This window comes from Pinus tabuliformis, chromosome 1_1 (assembly GCF_031772625.1).
Source record: "Pinus tabuliformis cultivar Carrire ecotype Pingquan chromosome 1_1, CPIR1, whole genome shotgun sequence".
Taxonomy (NCBI): Eukaryota; Viridiplantae; Streptophyta; class Pinopsida; order Pinales; family Pinaceae; genus Pinus; species Pinus tabuliformis.
Window position 1 is genome coordinate 647,614,714 of NC_142297.1, and position 25,660 is coordinate 647,640,373.

At 36.1% G+C, this 25,660-nt stretch overlaps 1 protein-coding gene and 1 pseudogene across 1 annotated transcript in view; both read right to left on the bottom strand.

Annotated features, from left to right (window-relative positions):
* Positions 1-245: 245 nt before the first annotated feature.
* Positions 246-773, bottom strand: LOC149215039 (putative pentatricopeptide repeat-containing protein At3g23330 pseudogene; annotated as a pseudogene).
* Positions 774-23,026: 22,253 nt separating this feature from the next.
* Positions 23,027-25,660, bottom strand: part of LOC149215040 (beta-galactosidase 8-like) — a 65,771-nt gene continuing 63,137 nt past the window's right edge. The window contains exons 16-19 of the mRNA XM_089392498.1: positions 24,203-24,350; positions 24,139-24,154; positions 23,627-23,960; positions 23,027-23,214 (exon numbers count right to left, since the gene is read on the bottom strand). Of these exons, the coding sequence (XP_089248624.1) occupies positions 23,104-23,214; positions 23,627-23,960; positions 24,139-24,154; positions 24,203-24,350 (609 nt within the window). The 3' untranslated portion in view covers positions 23,027-23,103. The remainder of the gene's footprint in view (positions 23,215-23,626; positions 23,961-24,138; positions 24,155-24,202; positions 24,351-25,660) is intronic.

Sequence of the window (25,660 nt, forward strand, 5' to 3'; positions counted from 1 at the left end):
ACACATCTCACATAAATTACCTTACATCTACACATCTCACATAAATTAAGTTGTATCTCATATAAATTGGGTTGTAGAGCACCTACCAGCGCAATAATCCTCTGTGATACCTCCATAGGTACATTATATAGAATTGAGAACTTGGTTAAGTAATGACCAGAATCCAAACATGATTGGAAGCCACCCTAGTTACTAGAATGACATCCCTAATCCCTAACCTTGACCTTGTTGATTTTCTAGTGCAGTCAAGACGAGTACAAAACAGCTAGGAAAGTGACATGGTTTGGATTGATTGCATAATGGAGCATTTGCTCAAACCTGTGGAGAGCCTCCTTCCCACAACCATGAGTAGCATATGGCGCTATCATTGCAGTCCAAGAGACCACATTTCTCGCAGGCATTTTTTCAAACACTTTGCGGGCATCTCCAACGCTTCCACATTTGGTATACATGTCAACAAGTGCATTGCCCACAAAGACATCAAACAGACTTCCACTTCTCATTATGTCCTCATGAATCTCATGAATCTCCTTACCATGTTTCAGCGCAATCATGCTCGCACATGCTGGGAGAACGCTATTGAAGGTGTCTGAGCTTGGCTTCATACCGCTTACTATCATTTCCTGAAATAGCTTCAGGCCCTCTTCAAACTGCCCATTCTGTACATATCCTGCCATCATTGCAGTCCACGAGACAACATTGCGTTCTGGCATTTTCCGAAAGAACTCCAGGGCTTTCTCAAGGTGTCCATTCTGCGCATATCCTACAACCATTGCAGTCCACGAAATGGTATCCCGCTAAGGCATTTCCCGAAAAAGATTCAAAGCCTCATCAAACGACCCCTTCTGCGCATATCCCGCAATCATTGCAGTGCAAGATTTGATACTCTGCTCAGGCATTGCTTGAAAGAGCTCCTCAGCCTTATCAAAAATCCCATTCTGCACATATCCTGCAATCATGGCATTCCACAATACCAATTGCATTCCACAATACCAAAGGTCGTTGAGCTATTTCGTCAAACACTTTGCGCGCATCCTCAGTTAACCCGCATTTCCCATACATGTCAGCGCACTGCCCACAAAATCATTGGATTGAAATCCACCTCTAACTATTTCTCCGTGGATTTCCTTCCCAGCTTGCTGAGCTCCCAAGTGGCCACAAAGAGAATACTAGATAGCGTAAACTGATTTACCTGTACGGCTGCTAGCTGCATTCGCCGAAACACTTCCAAGGCCTCCTCGGCTCTTCGATGCCTGGCATAAGCTGCAATCATGGCAGTCCATGAGACTACATTTCGTTCAGGCATTTTCTCAAAAACTTTGCGTGCGTACTGCATATGCCCACATTTCATATACATGTTCATAAGCGTGTTCGCTGAAAAGATATCTTGGCATTCAAGTCCACTGTGAATGATGTGGGCATGGACTAGTTTACCTTCTACAAGGTGTTTGTTGTTGGTAAATGCTTGCAAGCGAGAAATATAATCACAGGAACCCATATTTGCATGGCTTTTTTCGGCAGCTGTTGCCAAAGAGCTGGAAATTTCAGGGGTTTGAGGGTTGCTGTTATTGACATTGGTTACGACATTGTTCTCTTTGGATATTGATAATGTAAGTACTGGTTGTGAGATGAAATATGGGTTGACAAAATACCAGAGCTCTCTTTTTGGGGTGATTTAACAATGGTGGTTTCCTAGAGAATTTTGTTATGCCCTGAATGTTTGGAGTTAGCGCAGGGATGGAAACCAGAGAACTGCCAAACCCATTTTGAAAACAAGATCGCCAAAGCTAGGGTATTGAAGCAAACCCCACTTTTCCACTTTTGATTTCGAAAACGAACCCGTTGTTGTTGAAGAAAGTATTTTTATGTGGGTCGGGGTTACGGGTGAGCTTCCGTTGGTTTTTCGTAAAGACATCTCAAACTATCATCACTTTCCTCAAGTCTTTGGTTCAAAATAGTGGCTGGCACATAGCTGTTCTCTCTTTCCTTTGAAGTCTTCTGGTCCAAACTAATGGCTACCACACCAACCATGCTTTTGTTAGTTATGTTTTGAAGGATCTCCACACTAGAAACCTAATTAACATGTCACCTACCCAATACCCTCTATTTTGTTAGTTATGTTTTGAAGGATCTTCATACTAGCAACCTAATTAATATGTCTATCCAACACCCTTTATTTTAACATGTAACATAGCCAATGCCCTCTATCAAAACACAGTTTCCTTCTTTCACTATATTATGATATTGAATCTTTTTTCACAAAAAAAAAAATGTAACATGTGAACTACCCAGCACTCTCTATTTTAACATGTAACATAGTCAACGCCCTCTATCTAAACACATTTTCCTTCTTTCACTATATTATGATATTGAATCTTTTCTCACAAAAAAAATGTCTTGAATGACGATCTGACCTGACCCAATAGACAATGAATATAATTGGCCCATTGACTACGCATAAAAATGCATTGTCCATTGACCATCCAATTAGGTGAACCAAATGTAGGCTAAATACAATGTCCACTGTATCAGATGTATTATCCATTGCTTGTTGACTCAGATAAATGAGTTATTTTCCCTTTGATTGCATATACGAGTTTCATTTTCTACTAATGATATATATAGAGAATTGTTGTGTAATATGATACAAATAAACAAGTATAACAAAATGCAAACCAATGCACCGAGACACACAGGGAACATGTGCAACATATTCAATAAGTTAATAGTAACAACAAACACATAATTATGCATAATTAACAACACATGGAATGCAAGAACTATTTTATTTTGCAATTTCTCATTGATTCACTACAAACTTCAAACATTCCACCCAACCATAAACCTCATTGCTTTAAATCCCCCTGATTTGGGGCTATGACTCCACCAGAGCAAAGGATCACCTTGAGCCAACTACATACATATACTTAATACTAAACAAGTGTTAGGCCTAGACACCAACTCTAATAGCCTCCCTAACTATAGTCACATATCCCCTAGCCTACACAAACCAAGGTAATGCACCTTTTTCTTTACCTTCATAGTCCTACAATTTGTGCCACTACCCTTCCAGTGCTTCTAACATAGGTGATCTGTTATTGAATATTAGTTTTGTTGTGCTAATTTCAACTTTAGATTTATAAACAAATGCTTGTCAATTGCTTCATGTGCATAAGTTCCCTTATGGTGTTTGTGATTGAAAACAAATAAATTTATCAAGTTTTATGTTAAATTCATGAGCAAAATAGTATGAAAAACAAGTGTTGAACATCACCAATTAAAAGTACAACAAACCATCAAATTGAACACTTAACATAGTGTTTTGATGAAGAAGTTCACCTCTCCTGGGCTACATCTCCTTGATCTAGCTTCCATGGCTTGGGTCTTTGTATTAGCTCAATAATGTAAAAAATATTGTTTAAAATACTCTACTGCTCCTGAAACCTGCTTCAATGTATTCATAATTCTCAAATCAACTAGGAACACCTTTTCCTGATCTCAATTTAGTCGAATTTTGCTCTAGTTATGGTCAAAATTGTTTTCCCTAGTAAACCTCCAATAAAACTGGAGGAACTCTACTTAACTCCACTAAAACTGGAGTTACCGCCGAAAAATGAGGGACTACCAAAAACTCCGCCGAATTAAACTGGAGATTAATTAATGTTAAGCACGATTAATTAATCACTAATTGTGATTAGCGCAAATCCACAATTCTGCTAACCATTAACCTCGATGATCTTGGTGGAAGAGGTTACATGGGCAGATTAAATGTTAACGGTCATGGTTTATGTTGGCGCAGCTTCTGTTAACGGTAACCATAGCCATTACATGTTATGGCATGTTCACATCGAGGGCACTGGCCGCGGGCTAGCTCCCTCCTAACCCCCAAACCACAAACCATGAAACTTGAAATATATGCAAAGAGCGTTATAGGTTAAGACCTAAGGTAGTGGTATAACGATATGTTGCGGAGTTTGCTGGGGCGAGGTCGCGAGTTCGACCCCGCCAACCTGCCCATTATTTTTCCACTGCAGCGCGCCGATGATCGACCTTTGGGGAGGGACATGTGGCAGTGTCCGGGCTTACCACTTGTCCCCTCCTCATTGGTCCACTTCAAACCAGTAATAACATGCCACGTCACACCATAAGCCAAGCACAACTTGACACTTGTCATAATCTGATTAGATGTTGACCGACCTTTGACCCTGCTCAGTCACCTACCACATCAGCAGTACGGACTGCTGACTGTGCAATGACTATACATTTTTTTTTTGCAGAAATCCTTCTGTGTGGCAAAGTGGACATAACACGATATCTTCCTCATACAAGCTCAGTTTTCAGTGAAATGAGTTGCGTTAGGATCGTTTCGCCGAGACGGACGTGGTTGTTCAGGTTTCGAGTCATTATGAGAACTTTGTTTTTTTGAGCTAAATACTAAACACCTGATCAATATGATAGCTAGAAAGTCTCATAGTACTATAGCTATGGGAGTTCCAACTACTCTCAAGAGTCTTCTAGGCACCCCTTAAACCTTACAGAGGGAAATCCTACCCAACTAGCTCCTTTTCCGAGTTGTAGCCTTATCCAAGGAAATTGAGGGAGAATTGGAAACATAATCCCTCCTAGGAAATCACAATGGCTTCCCAAGTCATAGGGCTTAATGGTTGCCCAAGCTCGCTTATCCTCTAGTCTAGAATGAACTAGCAAGGAACTTGGGAGAATGATGGAAGAATGATGGATGAAGATGATAGAATGATGGAGATAATCATTGAAAACAAGAGTCACTAAGTATGCATGTAATATTTTCACCTAGTATCACTTAAGAAACTCACCCTCACCACTTGGGAGTAAAGGAGACCATTAACCCTCCTTAATTTTTGGACTTATGATATAGTATCCCCTCATGAATTAGCCTTATAACATGCCTTCTTCACTTTTCATTATATTCATAAAGTTACTTTACAAATATTTTATTATTTTCTTCGCTTAGGAACCATGTTATGGTTCCTCCCCCTCACATTTCTTTCTTTTGGAGTCCACGATCCCATCTCTTGTGTCTGACTCAATCTACAATAATAATCTATTTTATTAACATGAGTGTGATTACATATTACAACTCTAGGCTTAATGTATTTTTAGCACATAGGTTCTCTTACCTTAATCACATATGCATTCTAGCCTCAAAACATATATGCATAGGCACGTATGCCCCAAAACCTATATATACAATATAAATGGGCACATAGACCCATCACAATATGGCTTACTAGCCTAATAAAATGTGTATAAGACATACAATGAGTATCCTAGGGGAGTTACGCAACAAATTCATTATATTGTTAAAAAAATATGTCACCAGCGTGAGTTTTAGCACAATAAGCCCAACACCAACTTCTAGCTTGCAAATATTTTGCACGTCCATATTGTGAAATGGAGTTTCACATCAATAACCCATATATTATGCAAGTTAGAGGCACTTTCATTAGAAAATGGATGGTTTGCCTCATCATATTTGGCCTTGGTAATCCACAACATTGAAAGGTGCTAGCAAGGTGAGTATGAAGCCACCAAGCTAGAAATTGTATTTTCTTTGTAATTATCAATGACCTTGACCTTCATGGAAGATGAGGTGAGAGTAGTGAATTTCTTGGTCATGTGGTCAAAAATGCTAGGAAACAAGGTCTACCCTCCACCCATTCAAATCCTTTCGAATATCCATGTTGCACCTCATGATGCAATTGAAATGTCTCATGAATGTAGGGAGCTTCCATGTCGATGAGAGAATGTTGCAACAAGACCACTATGCATCATAATCTATCACCATTGATGGTTATATCCCGTGTTTCTAACAATTTGTAAATATTCTCTAAGAACATAAGTGTGACATTCATGATGTCCAATTTTTTTTTGAATTCCAACACTACATAGTTGAGATTTTCCTTCATGCCTTTTATGATTTCCATTTCCATGCTTACTGTGAAGTTGTATCCACTCTTCGTTAGGATCTTGACTGCTGCAAGACTTCCTCTAGATAATTTTACTACATACAAAAACAAACATAAAGTAGAAATCACTCCACTCCCAACAAAAAATTAAAATTAAAAATCTACTCTCACCAACAATTCACTATCTTACTTTAAGTTAATCGTACGTATTTACATATGATTAGAAGTCACATCTCTAATTTTCCTAGGCACTCCCATGAAGTAGTCAAGCCTAATTTTGTTCCAATACAATGTAAAGAAATAGGGGAGTAGAGATGATTTCATCACTCACAAAACTAAACTGATTATATTATTTGATCATCAACATTGCATAGAAATATATCAAGATTTGGCTTAAAATAGATATATTATTTTAGCCACACTAATAACATTTTGAGAAAATATCTCAACCACACACCAAACTAAGAGCTAACTAATTAACAATAATATCTCAATTCCAACAAAATCTAACCATCCAAAATCAGTAATAAAAATAAACTATAATTACACTAACCACTAAATTAACCAACCAAATTAACCAACCACACCCTTATGGTTTGATGAAAAATTACACATTAAACATAAGACCCGTTGACTTTAATTCCAACAGATACTTTATTAACAAAACTCGTATAACTCGTATTTTTTACTAGAATGGGTTCAATCCATCGGAATATTATGACTTCGAGGATCTCCAAATAAAAAATTAAAGGGAGAGTTAAAAAGTTGAAAATCAAACTTAAACTCACTACGATAACCTCTCATTAGTTTATTATTAAACCCAAATTGTGTTGAATGGTATGATCTCTCACAGGGCATGACGACACAAGTTATGAATATTAAGTATATTTATGTACTTAAATTAATATTAAGTATATTTATGTATTTAAATTAATAAAAGTAGATATAGATATAATAATCGCTGAGGTGATATCTTGAGATATTTGAAAGGTAGTTTCATATTCTCTTAGTTGAGGTGATATCTTGTATTCTCTTAGTTGAGGTGATATCTTGAAATTTTTGAAAGGTAGTTTTATATTCTCTTAGTTGAGGTGATATCTTGAAATTTTTGAAAGGTAGTCTCATATTCTCTTAGTTGAGGTGATATAGTGAAATTTTTGAAAGATAGTTTTGTATTCCCCATTTTGATTAATTTTTTTAATAAGATTTTAATTTAGTGTGATAGGTTTAAAAGGTATATGTTTAGAAGTTGCTCACAAGTATGTCTCTATATATTTTGGCTTTTGATAAGTTATAAGTTATTTTTTAGGTTTTAGTTTGTGGTTTGTTAGCACTATTCTAAAGGTTAGAGTGGTAACAAGTAGAATTTCAACTTAGGCCTTGCCCAAGTTATGTTAGCTAGTTAATGATTCTTCTAAATTATAAAAATAAAATAGTTGATATAAAACACCTTTTTCTTTTTTAAGGTGGCAAAATTAATCATAACGCACTTGTATTGAGTTATGATGCTAGCAATCACTAAATACTATCCATGAATGTAAGTTGATTCATCGTTTATTTAAGCAAAGTTGCACCACATGGAATAACTTGCTCGTGTTTCGTAATGCAACATATTTTCACTCTTGCTAGTTGCCCATAAGTCTTGGGTCATTAACTTGTTTTGTTGCATCTGAGGAAGACAAGCTCTTAACCAATCAAAAGTAATTTTAGGTCTTACTCCAAGGCCATAAGGAAATTTTAGTGTAACGATGCCTCCCCTCATGTCTACCCACTTTCACTGGCTTACCTGGGGTAAACATGAGATGAGGGGCTACTATGATAAGACTCGACCTCCTAGGCGACCTTAAGGAAGGGGAATCGACGCAAACCCACAACACAGATCTTCTATACCTGCTACAGGGCTCCTAGAAGCTTTCCTAGTCATCCCATGACTAGTCCCTGGGTCCCACTGAGTTTTAGTGCAACAAACCCTTGGGCGCTCCCTTAATATGGACAAGGGTGCTTCTGGGAGGCTCCAGAAGCTCCCACAACAAGGGCAAGGGAGATGGGGGAGTTTTCGGGGGATTTTTTCCCCAGTATTGTGCCTGTGACTCCGGGATTCGTGCCACATTTCAATCATAGAATCTAGGTCACTGCCGAGAAACCCCTGTAGATCTTATAATCCATAATTTACATGACAACAAGACTTGCAAGCCAAAAATTGGCTCTAGGACTAGGCCTGACCATCCCCAACCGGGACTAACATTCTGTCAAACACTTGGCATCAATGCAATCTACAGGACATGAATACAAGACAGAGCATAAATGACTGATAACTCATATGATACTTGACAAGAAGGATCACCACCCTCTTCCCTTAACTGTTTTGACATCAATTAGGTCTTGCATCCATTATCCTTTCAGTTACAAGTAAATACATGAAATAACCATGACTATAACCAGTCATATAACCATGCTTATAACCAACATTAAACCATGTAAATAACAATGAGATAACAACCATTAAGGCCACATAATAACAAGTACAAAAGAAAGAGAACTTAGCTTTTATTAAACATAGGAAAGAGCCAACCAAGTTCGAGACTTCCATGTACCACTCGACCATAGACATGGCTGAACCAAATATTTCTTTCAGCTAGTCACCCCCATGCCATATTCCAAGCATGAATGTGGGATCTCATGGATAAACCAATCCAAAAACAACCAAGGGAATCCAGAGGTTAAACCACCTCCACCCTCACCAAACCGTGATCTCACCAAAATCGACACTGAGATCAAAAAACCAAACCGAGTTTGGAATGCCTTTGAACTCCATCACTATCCTTGAGGAATTTTCCATCTCCTTGTCTCTCAGGCTTTACTACAATCCACACCAGATCACTAGGCCCTAAACTGAGACTCCACCCTCAGGCTTTACCGTGTATCTCACCAAAACTGGTCAAGGGATTCCTAGGCCTTTGGGAATTTTCCTAAGACCACCTCTGCCTTGGATTTTGAAACCATCCGGCAATTCCAAAACTCAAAACCTAGAAACAATCCCATCACACCATGGCTATTCGGAAAAGGGAAAGGTAACGCTGAAAACCATTATCATAACATGACAAGATCATGCTACCAATAACGAGATAACTAAATACCAACATGCAAATCCATGCATGTCAAAACCATCTAGAAAATCACACATGCAATATGTTACCTGCAAGTATTCTTGCTAAAGCTACTTGATCCTACTCTTCCTTTCTTGCTCTTCCCTTCCTTGCTCTAAAGCTAGAATGCTTCAAGAAACTCTAAGTGTCCAAGAGTGAGTGAGAGAGAGAGAGAATAATGAGAAAGATTCAAAACTGAATTAACAAAAGGTTACACTTACCAAGCCTGAGAAAAAGCATGAGCAAGAGCTTGCCAACTGATCCTCATAAAACTTTTTATCAACGAGGCCTCTATTTTCTTCATTTTCCATTATTTTCCTTCATTTTCCTCCTCACATGCAACCTATGACCTTTCACCTTCATTTTCTCCTAATTTCCTTTATTTTCATAAATAAAATGCCAATAAATGCCTCATGCCTTTCCGAAGCCTTTTCCATTTCCTTTGCTAATTTCCTTAGCCAATATAAACCGAAGTGACGACCCACTATGATGTTTTTCCCACCATTCAACTTGTAATACGTGTCCCATGACCGTGGTCTTACATTTTTATATTTACATGGATTTTTTAACTAGGGATGCTACAGAACCCTCCCCCTTGGGGGAACACCATCCTCTGTGTTCAATGATACATATAACCAACAAGACTGCTGAAAACAAAGCATACTACCCATGGAGATTGATAACATAGCTCGTTGTAGTATTTACAATGACCATCTGCTAAAACATGACAAACATATTGTTTACTGGAGCTTTATAAGACAACTCATTACGATATTTACAATAATAACCACATAGACCCACATACACATTTTCTTCACCCAACAAATAATCATACTGTTCATGGAGCTTTATAATCTAGCTCGATACAATATTTACAATAATACACACATATGCACATATGCACATTTTCTCAACCAACAAATAAAAGGATATGATGCTCGCATCCACAACAAGCGAATCCAGAGGCTTACACCTCCACGCTCAAAAGTAATGCCAAGATTCACTTCCTTCCTAGGAAGTCAGAATCCACTACCAAAGTCAAAGATGCATCCAATGTATGACGCTACAATCGTGTGCTAATTGTGCTCTCAACGAACAATTATCGACTGATTTTTCCAAGGCGCTCTCCTAATGTGCATCTGATTCCATCTAGAAATGCTAATGACCAAAGCAAATCCATCCCCACCTTCCCTTCTCTGCTACACAGTCCTTCAGGCAATCTGGTTACCCCCTTCCGTGCAGGCACTCACCTTCCAAGTTCCCTGACATCCCCTATCCCGGGTGATCCATCCCCTGGCAAGGCTTCCTCGCATAAGAAGGTTAAACAACCAAGGTATATACCCGCCTCAAAACCATCATACCGGTCATAAAATGTTCATGGAAATTAATGGATGCTACTAGGAACCAATGTCCCACAATGGCCCTAGTCTTGAATGCTTTACCAACACACTGTTGCTTGTTCCAATTCCTTTTGTTGTTGTTGTTAATGCTTGCCTTCAGTTTCGACCACCCAACCCTAGAATTTCCCATGCTTTCCTATACCAGGCACATAACTGCCATTAGATTTAAAATAAATTGAAATAAATCCACATCATACCTCATTGATAGCTTGTGAATAAGGTACACTTGCAATCATGTTTACTTCGTGTCACAACAAGTCAAACTAGCATCTCTGACCAAATCATCATATATAATCATATCACATCAGGTTAGCTCAAAACACAACTATCATAGATCAAAATCATAAATCACATGTAACCATCATAAACCAGAATGATAGATCATATCAATCATCATAGACTAGAATCATAAATCACATGTAACCATCATATACCAGAATGATAGATCGTATGTAATCATCATCGACTAGAATCATAAATCACATGCATAATATAACTGAAATAAAATACTTATACTTATCCTTTAATCAATCCTTAGCTTCTACCTTTGTACTTATTCCATACACACACCGAATTAGTTGCCACGCCTGAAAAACACCTAGTGCCTTCTCCTCAACCATGTGCACATACACGTAGTGTGCATCACACACATACAACCACACACGTCATACAACGCCATGCAATACATGCATCTACCGCTGACATACCACACATACACGTACACCCAATGTAAAACACAACACAATACATACTCCTACATCCGGTGTATTCTACAACACAATACATACACCTACACCTGGTGTACAACACAACACAAATACATACACAAAGTACAACACATTGAATACATATGTCACAATACCACAACTACACAATGCACATACATAGTATCGTATGCCCGCAACACAACATGTAAGACACATGCACAAAACCACATGTACCCCAGTACCATATGTACAACATGTACATAATACCACCTGTACACAACACCACCTATACAACATGTGCACAACATCACATGTACACTGCACAACCTACACAATGCATACACAACGCCACATGTACATCGCACCACCTGTACAACGTGTACACAATACCATATGTACATGGTACCACATGAATGACATGTACATAACACCACGTGTACACAACATCACATGCATGACATGTACACAACGTTGTCTGTACACAATACTAAAAGTATAACATGTACACAACACCACATCATTAGGGGAAATTTGAGGTCTAAAATGGGCCTCCTAAGAAAAATGTATAGCCAAAATAAACTTTATAAGGACCAATCGGATTCAAGATGATGATGTCAACCATGGGGGATGATTCACCATTTTTGGAGTTAAAAAATAATAAAATAATTTTCAACTTGTATTTTCAACTGATCTCCATAAGGTTTTACTTAAATTTTGAGCGGGAGTACTCGCTGGATACAAAATTTAATTCCTCATCCAAGGAGTACCCATGTTGCATACTTTCGATGGACCCTATTACACGAAAAATGAGAAATACTTGAAAAATGTGATTGCAATCATGTTTTTAATGTATTTCTCATTTTTCATGTAGCAGGGTCCATCGAAAGTATGCAAGATGGGTACTCCTTGGATGAAGAATCAAATTATGCATCCAATGAGTGTTTCCGCTCGAAATTTGAGTAAACCCATAGAGAGATAAGTTGAAAATACGAGTTGAAAAAATAGTTTTTTCTTTTTTCCCTCTAAAATTTGATGATGTAATCTAATCTTATTTTATTATTTCCAATATTATTTTATAATTTCCTTAGGAGGCCCATGTTAGACCTCAAAATTCCTCTAATGTGCACACAACACCACATGTACAATCATGCGCACAACACCATATATACATAGTACCACTTGTACAACATGCACATAGCACCATATGTATATAACATTGCATATACAACATGTACATAACATCATATGTACACAACATTGCATATCTAGCATGTGCACAACACCATATGCATACAACGTTTCACATCCATAATGTGCACAATACGATATGTACACATCACCGCATATCCAACATGTACATAGCACCATGTATACCCAACACTGCATATGCAATATGCACACAACACCATAGGTACAATTATTGAATAGAAAATATGCATAACATATACACAACAATAGCACTGCACATCCAAGACCACATTGCCTCTACCAAGCAACCTTGCTTCCAATGTCTCTCTACCATCCATGCTTTCCTATCATGTCGCGAATCACAGTGTTTTCATTCCGATGATGTATCTATTAGCGTTAGCCTATCCATAACATAAACATAGACATAGTATAATCACATAATATCAATTTATATCCACATGATATTGACCACAAAGATCTTTCAGGCTACTCTTCCCACTTGATTCCTCATGAACCATGAATCTCTTCATGCAATTCACCTGCATAAGCAATCATTCTTCCATAAGAACGATTCCCGATGACCCTATCAGACAACGATATGCACACATGTCACACACACATATAAACATCAACATAAAATAGTCATGATCTTGTCAGACAATTACATACATACATACATTTATACATTCATATATATAAACATTAGCATAAACATGATCACAACATAATTACCAAATATCATAAGACCAAGGTGAAGATAACTTCATTTATTCGTGCGCACATGCACAATATTAAGAACAACCATTCCCAACATAGCCAAGAAATCAGATGCCTCACATCATTACTTTAACTTTCCTATTAGCTTTCTCATGATTGCCTTGGCACCATCCATTTACACTAATGGACCCAGCCAACTTAGCTAGCTGTCATACTCTTACCTTTAGCTACCCTTACACATGCACCAACTTCATCGGAGCCTTTCATTACCTGTTGAATTCCACACAACTCTCCCAGGGTTCCATCAACTTTCTTCTTTCCTGACCAATTCCCAAGACCATCGAAACATAAAATCAAGAACAAGAAACAAACAAGAAGAAAATCATGAAAACCAATAACAATACGACACCACAAACAAAGTGGCATGATCATGCACTAGACATAACAAAACTGCAAATCAAGCGCAAGAAAATGACAAGGTACCAAAAGCACAAGACTCTCAACAGACACCATGACTCAATCCCCATGGGTTCCCAGTGCTTCCAAGGGAAAGCTCAACCTGAGCCTTCTTCAAGATTCCATGGAAATTTCTTTGCCATGCAATTCTCTGTATCATACTGCCATAACACATAACTGTCAGTGCATAAATAAATGTAACAATATACCAATTATCTTACCTTGTTGTGCCAATTACACTGCCTTGTAACTGAACACACATGTCAGCCACATGTTCCAAATATCAAGACAACATATCTACTAATTTGAAATCAACCTTTACCAAGACTAACAATCATGTCATAATCCATAGTCAACTCGTAGTCATTAGACATAATGCTACAATTGTCACCTACATACACTCAAGTACGCATCAGCTATCTCAACACATGTGTGAGTAAAACCATCTTAAAACAAGATCATTCCTTCGAGCAATCTTACATACACATATTCATATTATGCAATTCATCAAATATTCAACCAACTTGCATGTTAAATAAATCAACTAGATGACATAATCAAACACTCAAACTTCAAATAGATGACATATTCAAACTCATACCTTAATGTCATAACCCTAACCATCTGCATAGGCCAATCCAATTTAGCATGCTACATATAACATCAAGATCTTAATGCAATAGCCCCAATCATTAACTAACATATAACAACAACAAGTTAACATATATCATGCTCATCAACAACATATAACATAATCATCAAGTTAACTATCATAAAACAACAATGGCAATGCATATAACCACAAGTTACTATCACTCATGAATATCTGACACGTGCATATGAATACACTAATCAACTAGCATTTATCATACATGTAACCATAATAATAATAGAATGACAATCATATCAGTAACCCTAATGCTTATAACAAACATTAACCAACATACTTGCATGCCCACCATATAAACTTGTATGATGATATGCTCTTACCCCAAATTCCATTGTTGCAACTTCACTTTAATGATCTGCATCTCCTTCTCTATCTCAACCAACACATTAGCATCATAACATACCAATATCATCATGATGACCTAATTGCATACAATGACCTTATGCACAACAACCTTCACCATGAAAATGCATGCATAACAACATATAGACACCGACATGCATAACAAATGCATATACAACCATACACTCATGATGACACATCCCACAACAACACCATCAACCTTCACATGGCGACATCACTACAACCATGATCAACACCATGCAAATGCAACAAGCACATGGACTACAAGCATAAGGAACACATATGCAACCGACATGAATGCATGACCAACACACCGCCCATCCATTCCGAGGGGTGAACCATGCTCTAATACCACTCTGTGGTATTAGATATCACACAATGAGATCGGAAACCGAACACCACCCAAAGAGGACAAAACCCACTCTGATACCACCATGTGGTATCAGATATGACCCAAAGAGAGAAACCATCTTTGATAACACCCTGTGGTATCAGATATGACCTAAAGAGAGTGCAACTTGCTCTAATACCACTCGGTGGTATTAGATATGACCCAAAGAGAGTGCAACCCGCTCTGATACCACCCTGTAACGATGCCTCCCCTCATATCTATCCACTTTCATTGGCTTACCCGGGGTAAACATGAGATGAGGGGCTACTATGACAAGACTCAACCTCCTAGCTGATCTTAAGGAAGTGGAACCGATGGAAACCCACAACACAGACCTTCTATACCTTTTACATAACTCCCAAAAGCCTTCCGAGTCATCCCCATGACCAATCCTTGGGTCCCACTAAGTTTTAGGGCACCAAATCCATGGACATTCCCTTGATATGGACAAGGGTGCATCTAGGCGACTCTAGAAGCTCCCACAACAAGGGCAAGGGAGCTTCTGGGGACTTTTTTCCCAGTGTTGTGCCTGTGACTCTGGGATTCATGTCACTTTCCAAGCCCAGAATCCATGTCACTTTCCAAAAACCCTTGTAGCTTTCAGAATCCATAATTTACATGACAAAAAGACTTGCAAGCCAAAAACTGGCTCTAAGACTAGGCCTGACCATCCCCAACCGGGACTGACATTCTATCAAACACTTGACATCAATACAATCTACAGGACATGAATACAAGACAGAGCATAAATGGTTGATAACTCATATGAGACTTGACAAGAAGGATCACCACCCTCTTCCCTTAACTGTTTTGACATCAATTAGGCCTTGCATCCATTATCCTTTCAGTTACAATTAAATACATGAAATAAACATGAATATAACCAATCATATAACCATGCTTATAACTAGCATTAAACCATGTAAATAACATTGATATAACAACCATTAAGGCCACATAATAATAAATACAAAAGTAAGAGAACTTAGATTTTATTAAACGTAGACAAGAACCAACCAGGTTCAGGACTTCCTTGTACCACCTGATCATAGACATGACTGAACCAAATCTTGCTTTTAGCTAGTCACCCCTGTGCCATATTCCAAGCATGAATGTGGGATCTCATGGATAAACCAATCAAAAAACAACCAAGGGAATATAGAGGTTAAAACACCTCCACCCTCACCAAACTGTGATCTCACCAAAACCGACACCGAGATCACAAAACCAAACTGAACTTGGAATGCCTCTAGACTCCATCACTATCATTGAGGAATTTTTCGTCTCCTTATCTCTTAGGATTTACCACAATCCACACCATATCACTAGGCCCTAAACCAAGACTCCATCCTCAGGCTTTATCGTGTATCCCGCCAAAACTGGTCAAGGGATTCCTAGGCCTTTGGTAATTTTCCTGAGAACACCTCCACCCCAGATGTCGAAACCATCCGACAATTCCAAATCTCAAAAGTGAGAAACAATCCCATCACACCATGGCTATCCAGAAAAGGGCAAGGCAAGGCTGAAAACCATTATCATAACCCGACAAGACCACGCCACTGACAACGAGAGAACCAAATACCAACATGCAAACCCATGCATGTCAAAACCATCTAGGAAATCACACATGCAATATGTTATCTACAAGTATTTTGTTGAAGCTGCTTGATCCTGCTCTTCCTTGCTCCAAAGCTAGAATGCTCCAAGAAAACTCTAAGTGACCAAAAGTGTGTGAGAGAGAGAATAATGAGAGAGCTCCAAAACTGAACTGACAAAAGGTTACACTGACCAAACCTGAGCAAAACCTTTCCAACTGACCCTCAGAAGCCATTTTATCAATGATGCCTCCATTTTCTTCATTTTCCATTATTTTCCTTCATTTTCCTCCTCACATGCAACCTATGACATTTCACCTTCATTTTCTCCTAATTTCCTTTATTTTCATAAATAAAATGCCAATAAATGCCTCATACCTTTCCAAAGCATTTTCTTCCTTTACCGATTTCCTCAGTCAGAATAAATCAAAGTGACACCCTACTAGGATGTTTTTCTCACCATTTAGCTTAGAATACGTGTCCCATGATTGCGATCTTATATTTTTATATTTACATGGATTCTGTAACCAGGGCTATTACATTCAACCTTAATAGTTGGCACAAGAAAGTGAATCTCTTGTGTTCATCATTGAGGTTACCTCTATTGGGATCATGTGCTTTCTAATAACAGATAGTTTTAATCATATACATCAAACCAAATACTACCCCAATTGCATAATTGATACAAAGGATATCACTTTACTAGTCTAAAATATCACAAATTACTATGATTTTTCAAAAATTATAATTTTCATAAACTCCAATTTATATAAAATTGTACATTTGACCTTAATTGAAATATTATCCTTGAACACAATATTCAATTAACCCTTTTTCCTCATTATAAGGTTAACCAACACTAAACATATTATTCAATTGATTTGATCCTTTGTCCCATTGAAAGGTAGATGCAACCATTCATTTCTTGACCAATTTTGAGACCCAAAGGAGTTGATTTTGAAATGTTAGTATTTCTTATGTTTCAAGATTGAAAAGGGTTAAGTCTGAACTAGAAGAGATGCCTCTCTTATTAGTTAGGAATGATAAATGTTGTCTTTGAACTAGAAGGATTGGTTGTAACATCTCTTTTTAGTCCTACGATTTTGTAAATGTAATTAAGATTAATAATGTGGGATGGCCAATATGGATATATTGTTAGACTCTATTTAACGTATATATACTTTTTTTTAATAAGTAGGTTACTAAAGTTGGAGAAGAGAGAAGCTAACAAGGATCCCGATGTCTGAGAGGAAGCTTAATTAAGGAAATTTATAAAGGGGATTTGTGAAGTTTCCTATCTACCTAAATTATATTGCCCAAACCTTTGATGTGGTAGTTCAACTACCCAACATTCTAGTGTTTATGAGAATAATGGGAGAGGTGGTACCAAACCATTTCAAGTATGGGCTACGTACCATTCTAAAGGATTTTAGTTGACCCCACAACCTGAGGAGAGACCCTAAACTCTCATGTTGAGGTAGTGCGCATGGGGGTGAGCACAACCAAGTAAAACAATGGGAAAGAAGCAACATTATAAGCAACCAAAGAGAAAAGGCACGAAGATCAAGCAAAATCTAACTTTGATGAAGAAGAATCCAAGTTTGCTAAAAAGTTAAAAAGGGCAACCGAAAAGTTCAAATGTAAGCTCCCTTTCAAGTGGTTTGAATGTGGTAGGATAGGTCATTATGCTTCCAAATGTCCTTATGCTAAAATGAATGATAGTGAAGATGAGTCAAGATTCAAGTCTAAGCATAAAAACAAGATTCAAGCTAATAAGAAGAAGAAAATATACTCAAAATAATAGTGACAATGAAAGCAATGAAAGCAAGACCGATGACAAAACGGGTGAAATATCATTCATCGCTGAAAAAAAGAACCTAAAGTAGAAATAGATTATAAAGTAGAATTTAGAAGTGCATTGAAGGAAATAAAGATCCTCAAAAAGAGAGAAGGTCAACTAATGCAACAACTTCAAGACAAAAATCCAAATGAAGACACCATTCTTGCAATCAAAGTTGAACTAGAAGAAGCTAAAAGGGTGAAGGAGATTTTATCAAAACAACTAAATGAGAAGGAACAAATTTGTGAAAAACTAGAGGAAGAAGTCGTCCTCTTGAAAGAAGAATTGGAGCACCCAAATCAAAGCTTCACAAAGGGACTAAATCTTTAGATCACATTCTTAGCATGTAAAGGTCTTCCCTCATTAAAATAGGTCTTGGCTATTATGAAAGTTGTGAGGCACCCAAGAACAATGGTCTCTCAAGCACATCAAATGAAGATCATCCCAAGAGGCTCAATTAGATAATCATTGCATGTAGCAACAAATCCATTGAAGGTCCTAAGAAAGTGATAAATTGACCCGATATTCATTTTAATGACTCCTAGGATAATGTCAAGACGCAGCAAAGTACACATAATAAAAGGAGCGAGAATGAAGGAAGGGAACCTCCCATGAAAAATAACTTACTCTCACTTTCTTTTTGATTTAGTATAGCTAAAGAAGAGGACATACACATCCATTGTATATGCCCTTTCACTATTTTTTTCAGCTTTGTATACACCTATTTTCTATCATACGACAAGTCCACTTAAAAAAAAAATACATACAAAAATAAATAAATACGTACTTTGGTTTCAAGCTTCTTTTCTCAAGTCTACAATTAGACAATCTTACTATTATATCCCAATCTCAAGTTATGTACCTAAAGTTGCAAGCTCTTGGAATTCATGTCTCCTATCAATAACCAATTCCTATCCTCTAGGACCCAAGTCAACACCTTTGCAAAAATAGATTCCTCTACATTTGTTGCTTTTCATTTCATGACCTCATTGTGCACAATTATTTTGTGACCTGGGTGCCCTTTTTCAGCCTCTCCTACAACATATGCACTATTGTTACCACCTGCAACTACATCATATCTTTACCCTTTATGGATGATCATGACGTTCTATGAATATATTCCTATCTTGAGACTCTAGCTAATTATATTAGTCCACTTATACATTTTGCTTCTATGACATGAGTCTACAACTCTTAACTCCTATGTCACTTGCACGTGTGATTCTTCTACTACTATGACTTTGTTGCTATTAATATTAGTCTCTATTACATATTTTGTGATAGAAACATTACGCTTAATGCATGCTTGATTTATGTGTGCGTTTGCCTACATGACCCTTTGATCCCACCTCAATGACAAGCCCCTCTTCTATATGTGGCTTTTCCAAGCTAAAAATTCCATCTTGGTTGTAAATGGACCTTGTCTCTACTTGACATTGTTGCATGACACCTTCATTCCTTGTAATATATATAAAAGGCCTACATGTTGTATCATTAAATTGTTATTTTTATGACTAACAATAATTAGTAAGCATATTATTTATAATTATACTTTATGTTTCCTATATAGATTTAATTTTAGGAATCATCAATAAATGTTTGTAAATGTAAATTGTAAAAGAAGCTGACCCTCAAGGGCATTGCCATTTATTTACTTTTATCATTTTCAGAGTGTGACATTATTTATTATTGTTGTTCGTATGTTTTTTGGGTTCAATAAACCATATCATTTTGTCTTAAAGTGAATGATTTTTTGTTTTCTCTTCGAATGAACCATTGTAACATTTCCACTTTAATTTTTCATAAGTTATTGGATTGACAAGGGAATTATGGGTTTGTAAGGAAGAAACATTGAAATATCTTTGTTAAAATAATAGATTTTGACTCACTATAATTTCAACGATACAAATTGTAAAAGTTATTTTTCCTAGTCTCAAAACCTTAAAGCATAGGTTCAACCAAAACACTCATTTGGAGATTGAAAAGTCAAATTGAAGTAAGATTGATGTCATTTGAAAGAGGACAAACCCAGGTCTTGCAATCTAAATTTCACATCTTGAAGAGCTATAGGTGTAGAGTGATAGACGATAGAAGCTCACTTCGATGAAATAGGGCAAAAATAGTCGGTTATGATAATTCAACCATAACTTTCTCTTAATCAAATTTTAGTGGATCAATAATAACTTGAAAATGGCATATCAAACTACATCATATAAACGTTTAATCAATAGAAGAGTGGAATGAACAAAGTTGTAATGGGTGCAAGTCGACCAACATTAAGGCCTTCAAATTGGGCTTTTACAAGGTGTGTCAACTTAAAATTATCATTTTTTATTAGAATCTCAAATTGTAGTGCTTCAATGAGTTAGAAAAACTAATTAGAGAAAACTATATAAATATCAACTTTGGTACCATTTAGGGATACGAACTTGAAAAGGGACCATTGTCATTGTGTGAAACGAGACTATCTTTGTAGGGGCAATGGAAGTGGCAAAACTTACCAAAGGAAATAACATGCAAATAGAAATTACAAAGTTCCTCATCAATTGGAAAAATCAATCAATGGAAAATGTAACTTCAAAAGACGAGTTCTTCACATAGAAACATTTGTAACTAAACTAGCATTAATGTAAATGTTTATTTAAAGGATCGGGGCATGTTAAACCCCAGGGTCTTGGGCTATTAATTGTTATTGCTATATTACAATTGACATTGGTGTTAGACTCCTTATTTACTACTAGACCGTTCACACACACATACATATACACCGAGAACATTTACTTTTTCAAGATTTTCAAAAGTTATTTATAGATATAAGATGGAAATATATTTTTCCCATTAGAGTGGTATTAGTATTCATTCACTTTTTTCATTCTCAAAATGTGGTATTACTTATTCTTTCTATTCTTATATTATTTGAGTTAACGAGATCATAACAATACATCTCTATTTATAAACTACACAAATACCTAAAATCATAATATTTAAAAAAAATGTAATTATAATATATATTGTATCGTAATATCAATACATAACGAAAAACAATGATCTGTGCATAAAATCTTGTCTACCCATACTTCAATTAAAAGACAACATAATGATAAATATGACTTAACATATTAATAACATGTCACTTTAAATAATTTATAATCAATTAATTCATTGAAATATACTACCATTGTATAATTGATATTTGTGCTACAATGTCATAGGATTATCATAATATTGGTATTAATGATCAATTTTCTAGTTTATAATATTTCTATTTTCAAAATATATTTGAATTGCTTAATGAATAGCGTTACAACTCTTTGGATAATTTTCTGTGTTTTGAGATCTCAATGGATGGTTAGAGATAAATGACTATATTGCTTAAAAATATTTGAACAAATAAATCTATGTACCTCGTATTTTAGGCATCTATTTCTACTTCTACAATGTTTCAAAGATACTTTTAAAATTTCTAACACCAAAATTACCAAAGCAATTGGAAAGATGTAAATAGAAGACATGAATTGAATAAAAAATGGTATGTATCCTTTCACCATTGATTGACTAATGTTCTTGGTCATCTTCAAGTTTTCATTTGTTAGTCATCTATTTCAACAATTCTATGACATACTCTTTGCATCATAACTTGATGTTTAACAAAAATTGCAATACATGTATTTTGGATAGGTTTGCATCATGCTCATATATTTAAATTTTTAATTATAAACATCTTGCTTTCTATATTTTAGTCATTGGGAAAGAGTGAGGATTTTATTTGTTATTTCAATATATTGAATCACAAATTGAACTAATACCATGCTGTAGAAAAATTCAAACTTGTGTAGTTACAACATACGTAATCTTATGGAAATAGATATATCTAGCCCCATGTAACAAAAAAAAATAGTATAGGAGAAACAATAGTCACACACTTGTAATGTCCTTAGTTACAAATATTTACATATCACTTGTGGTATATTTTGACCTTTGATATCATTTCTATTAAATTGGAAAAACAATCGTCAACATTACTTTATTCATATTTCTTATAAAATTCATTAAAAATTATTTTTTAAATATTTAAATTATATATATATATATATATATATAATTAATTAATTTTAAACATTTCCATTATATTTTTTAAATAATTAAATAATATATATATATATATATATATATATATATATAATACTATCACTATATATAAAATTTTAAACATTTGTACAATATTTTTTAAATATTTAAATACTATGTATATGTTATATTGGAATACTATATATATATAGTATTGTGACTATATATATATAATTTTAAACATTTCCATAACATTTTCTAAATATTTAAATACTATATAATATGAAAATTATTCAGGCAATAAACAAATATGGAATAAAAAACGATATTATTAATTTAATCATATTTATACATAAAAATAAATAAATCAATCGAATATTATTAAAAAAACAAAATAATCAATTAATGAACTTTCACTCCCAACAAATTTGCCTTGGATTTGTTGTTTGTGATATCACTGTAATTAATTTATAAAATAATAGAAACAACTGCACTCCGAGCTAAGACAACATATTCACTCGAGAAATATGGATGCTGACATAAGAAGTCAGCACTCGTAAGTGGCATCACAGCTTCCCTATGATACAGAAAATCTCAGTAAGGCACTTTTATCTAATTCAGCTGCATACTGCTTCAACTGCCAGAGACTTCGTAGTGTCAACACATGGATTGTCTCCAAAAGTTTCTGATGAAACATCCATAAAACATGCAGTCTGTCCCAAGCACACCTGGAAAATTCAAGGAAATTATTAAACAAGGTGACATGCAACATTTTTATGAAAGGACTGGGGAATGTAAACGATAGCCAAAAAATTTCTATGCAAATTATATACAGCCAAAAAAACTCTACGTAGTCAACAAAATTAGCATTAAAGTGGCAGAGTGTGAAGGGTGTTTCAGATTTGAAATTCCTATCCTGTAAACCACAATTGCCATATTGTAAAAGCTTAACATGCTTCTGGATTCCTCGAGGATTTACATACTAATTGCGATGGGCAGACCGTGTGGTAAATGAAGACAGAGGAAAATGGAAAGAGAAAATAGCTCTTTGCTTTTTCTCGAAGTAACGACAATTTTCTTCAGCTAAGTGAAACAATAGAAAAATCTATTTGAGCTAAGTGAAACTATAGGAATATCTACCTTTTCAGCAGTCCCCCATGAATGTGTTGAATGACAGGTTCCTTTTCTGAAACTTCCACACTCTCCTTCAGGATTACCAAAGCTTGCAAATTCGATGGAGGAAATCCTCTTACCCTTGGGGCATTCAAGTTGAAGCCTCGGCTTTGCATTTACTGGCACTGTTCCCAGCTGTTTCCACAAGTGAGGAGATGGAAGATCGGCTTCAGAGACAGATGCGCAAATGCTTTTAACCGACCTTGTCACGAAAGCTATTTTTGAGGGGTCAGCTCCTGTCTCCTCAAACAACACCAGCAGGTTGCCAGTGGGCTTCAATAATGATCGAGGGACGTGGTACCTGCAAATAATGTGAAGAAGTTCAATTCATCATGCCAAAGTTAGTCCCATCGATTCTGGATTTTTAATTTGGGAAAAGGTAAATTGATAAATTCAAAGCATAAGTGTATCTTTGTCAAAAATTCAAAATTTTAGTTATTGTTCTTAATGCAGAAAAGAACATTCGTCGGAGCCCTTACAGTTTCTGAGAAGGATGTCCACAGTTTGATTCACACTTGAGTTTATTATAGCGTCCTCGGTAATCACATGTATCTGGACAGTTTCCTGGGACAGAACGAAAAGAAATCCAATAGCGCCCAATGTTTTCGCCATTGATCCATGCCTGGCCTTTTCCCATACTGCTTAGATCTAAAGCAACAGGATCGTTTCCAGCTGGTGCATTTATTCTTCTCTGCAAAACATAAGAAACACTACAAGATTGGGAACTTATCCAGATAAAATAAACTTATGACCGATATCCAGCTATTTTCATGCAGATGCATAAACATTAGCTTAACAAGAAATCCATCCCTTCTATACAAGGTAGTCTGAGCGAAACTATAATCAACTTTCGTACAATATGTTCAATATGGTGAAACGAATCAGATACAAGAGATGCAGAAAAAAAGGGGTAATAACCAAAAATATATAATAACTTCAAAACTCCTTACAACAGAATTTAGATATTTATCATCCCCAAAACCATGTGACATAAATGTTAAAATTTGAACACTTATCATTCCCAAACCCACATGAAATGAATGTTGACCAAAAACTCAACTATTTTAACACTGATCTGTAGTCCTATCTGGTCAGTAGAAGTGTTAACTGGCTTTGACTGCTTTTCGGTCATCTTTCTGCGGCCAAGAAGTAGTCAAAATTTAAAAACGGGCACCAGCAACCAAAATGAGAGCTTTTTGTTATTGTGACAGGAACCAATCTTTATAAAAAGGCTTCAGGGAAAATTTAAGCTTTTAGACTTGTATCTGATTTTAGTTGTGTTAAAAAAATGCTTTTGCTAGTATGCAATGGTTTTTAGGTCGTACGTGGTAGGAAATTACTACTATAACAGTGATAATATATGTTGCCTCCTCATACTGTTACGTTGTCATTGCCATAATTGGTACCGATCAGGAACTCTTGGGAAGCAAAGGACAATGAACGAGTAACTGCTTTAGGTTTTGGTCCACTTGCTTAAATCGTCAGTGGTGCGATGAAAAATAAATAAAAACTAGTGTGATTACATGATGGCAGTATAGGAAGGCCAACAGAATATCCTTGAATTAGTTGAGTAAATATGGGTAGTGACCTAGTACAGTTAGTGGAACTAGTACAAGCTGGTTGTCTTCATAATTGGGCTTTAATTATCATTTATGGCTAATCACAGATTCAAGTTATGCTCAAGAAATCCATTTTTAACTTTATAGTATATTGACTTGAAACTTTAATGCTATATGCTCAGTTTATGCCTCAATCTTTGACACTTCATTGGGAGGTGTGAGGCCCTAAAAGAAGAAAAGTAAGAATTATCGTTGCTTTTATAAATTTGTCATTCTTACATAAAGAGGACTCCCCTAAGGAAGTTGCCCTTGTTGAGGAAGTTTGGCCATCTTTTGTAGGTCGCTATGTTGACTGTTTAATGAAAGTTTCAAGTTCATTTGTGCGAAGAGGTGGTGGCCTGCCTGGCATGTGAAGGTTGGCTGTTTCTAATATTTGAAAAAT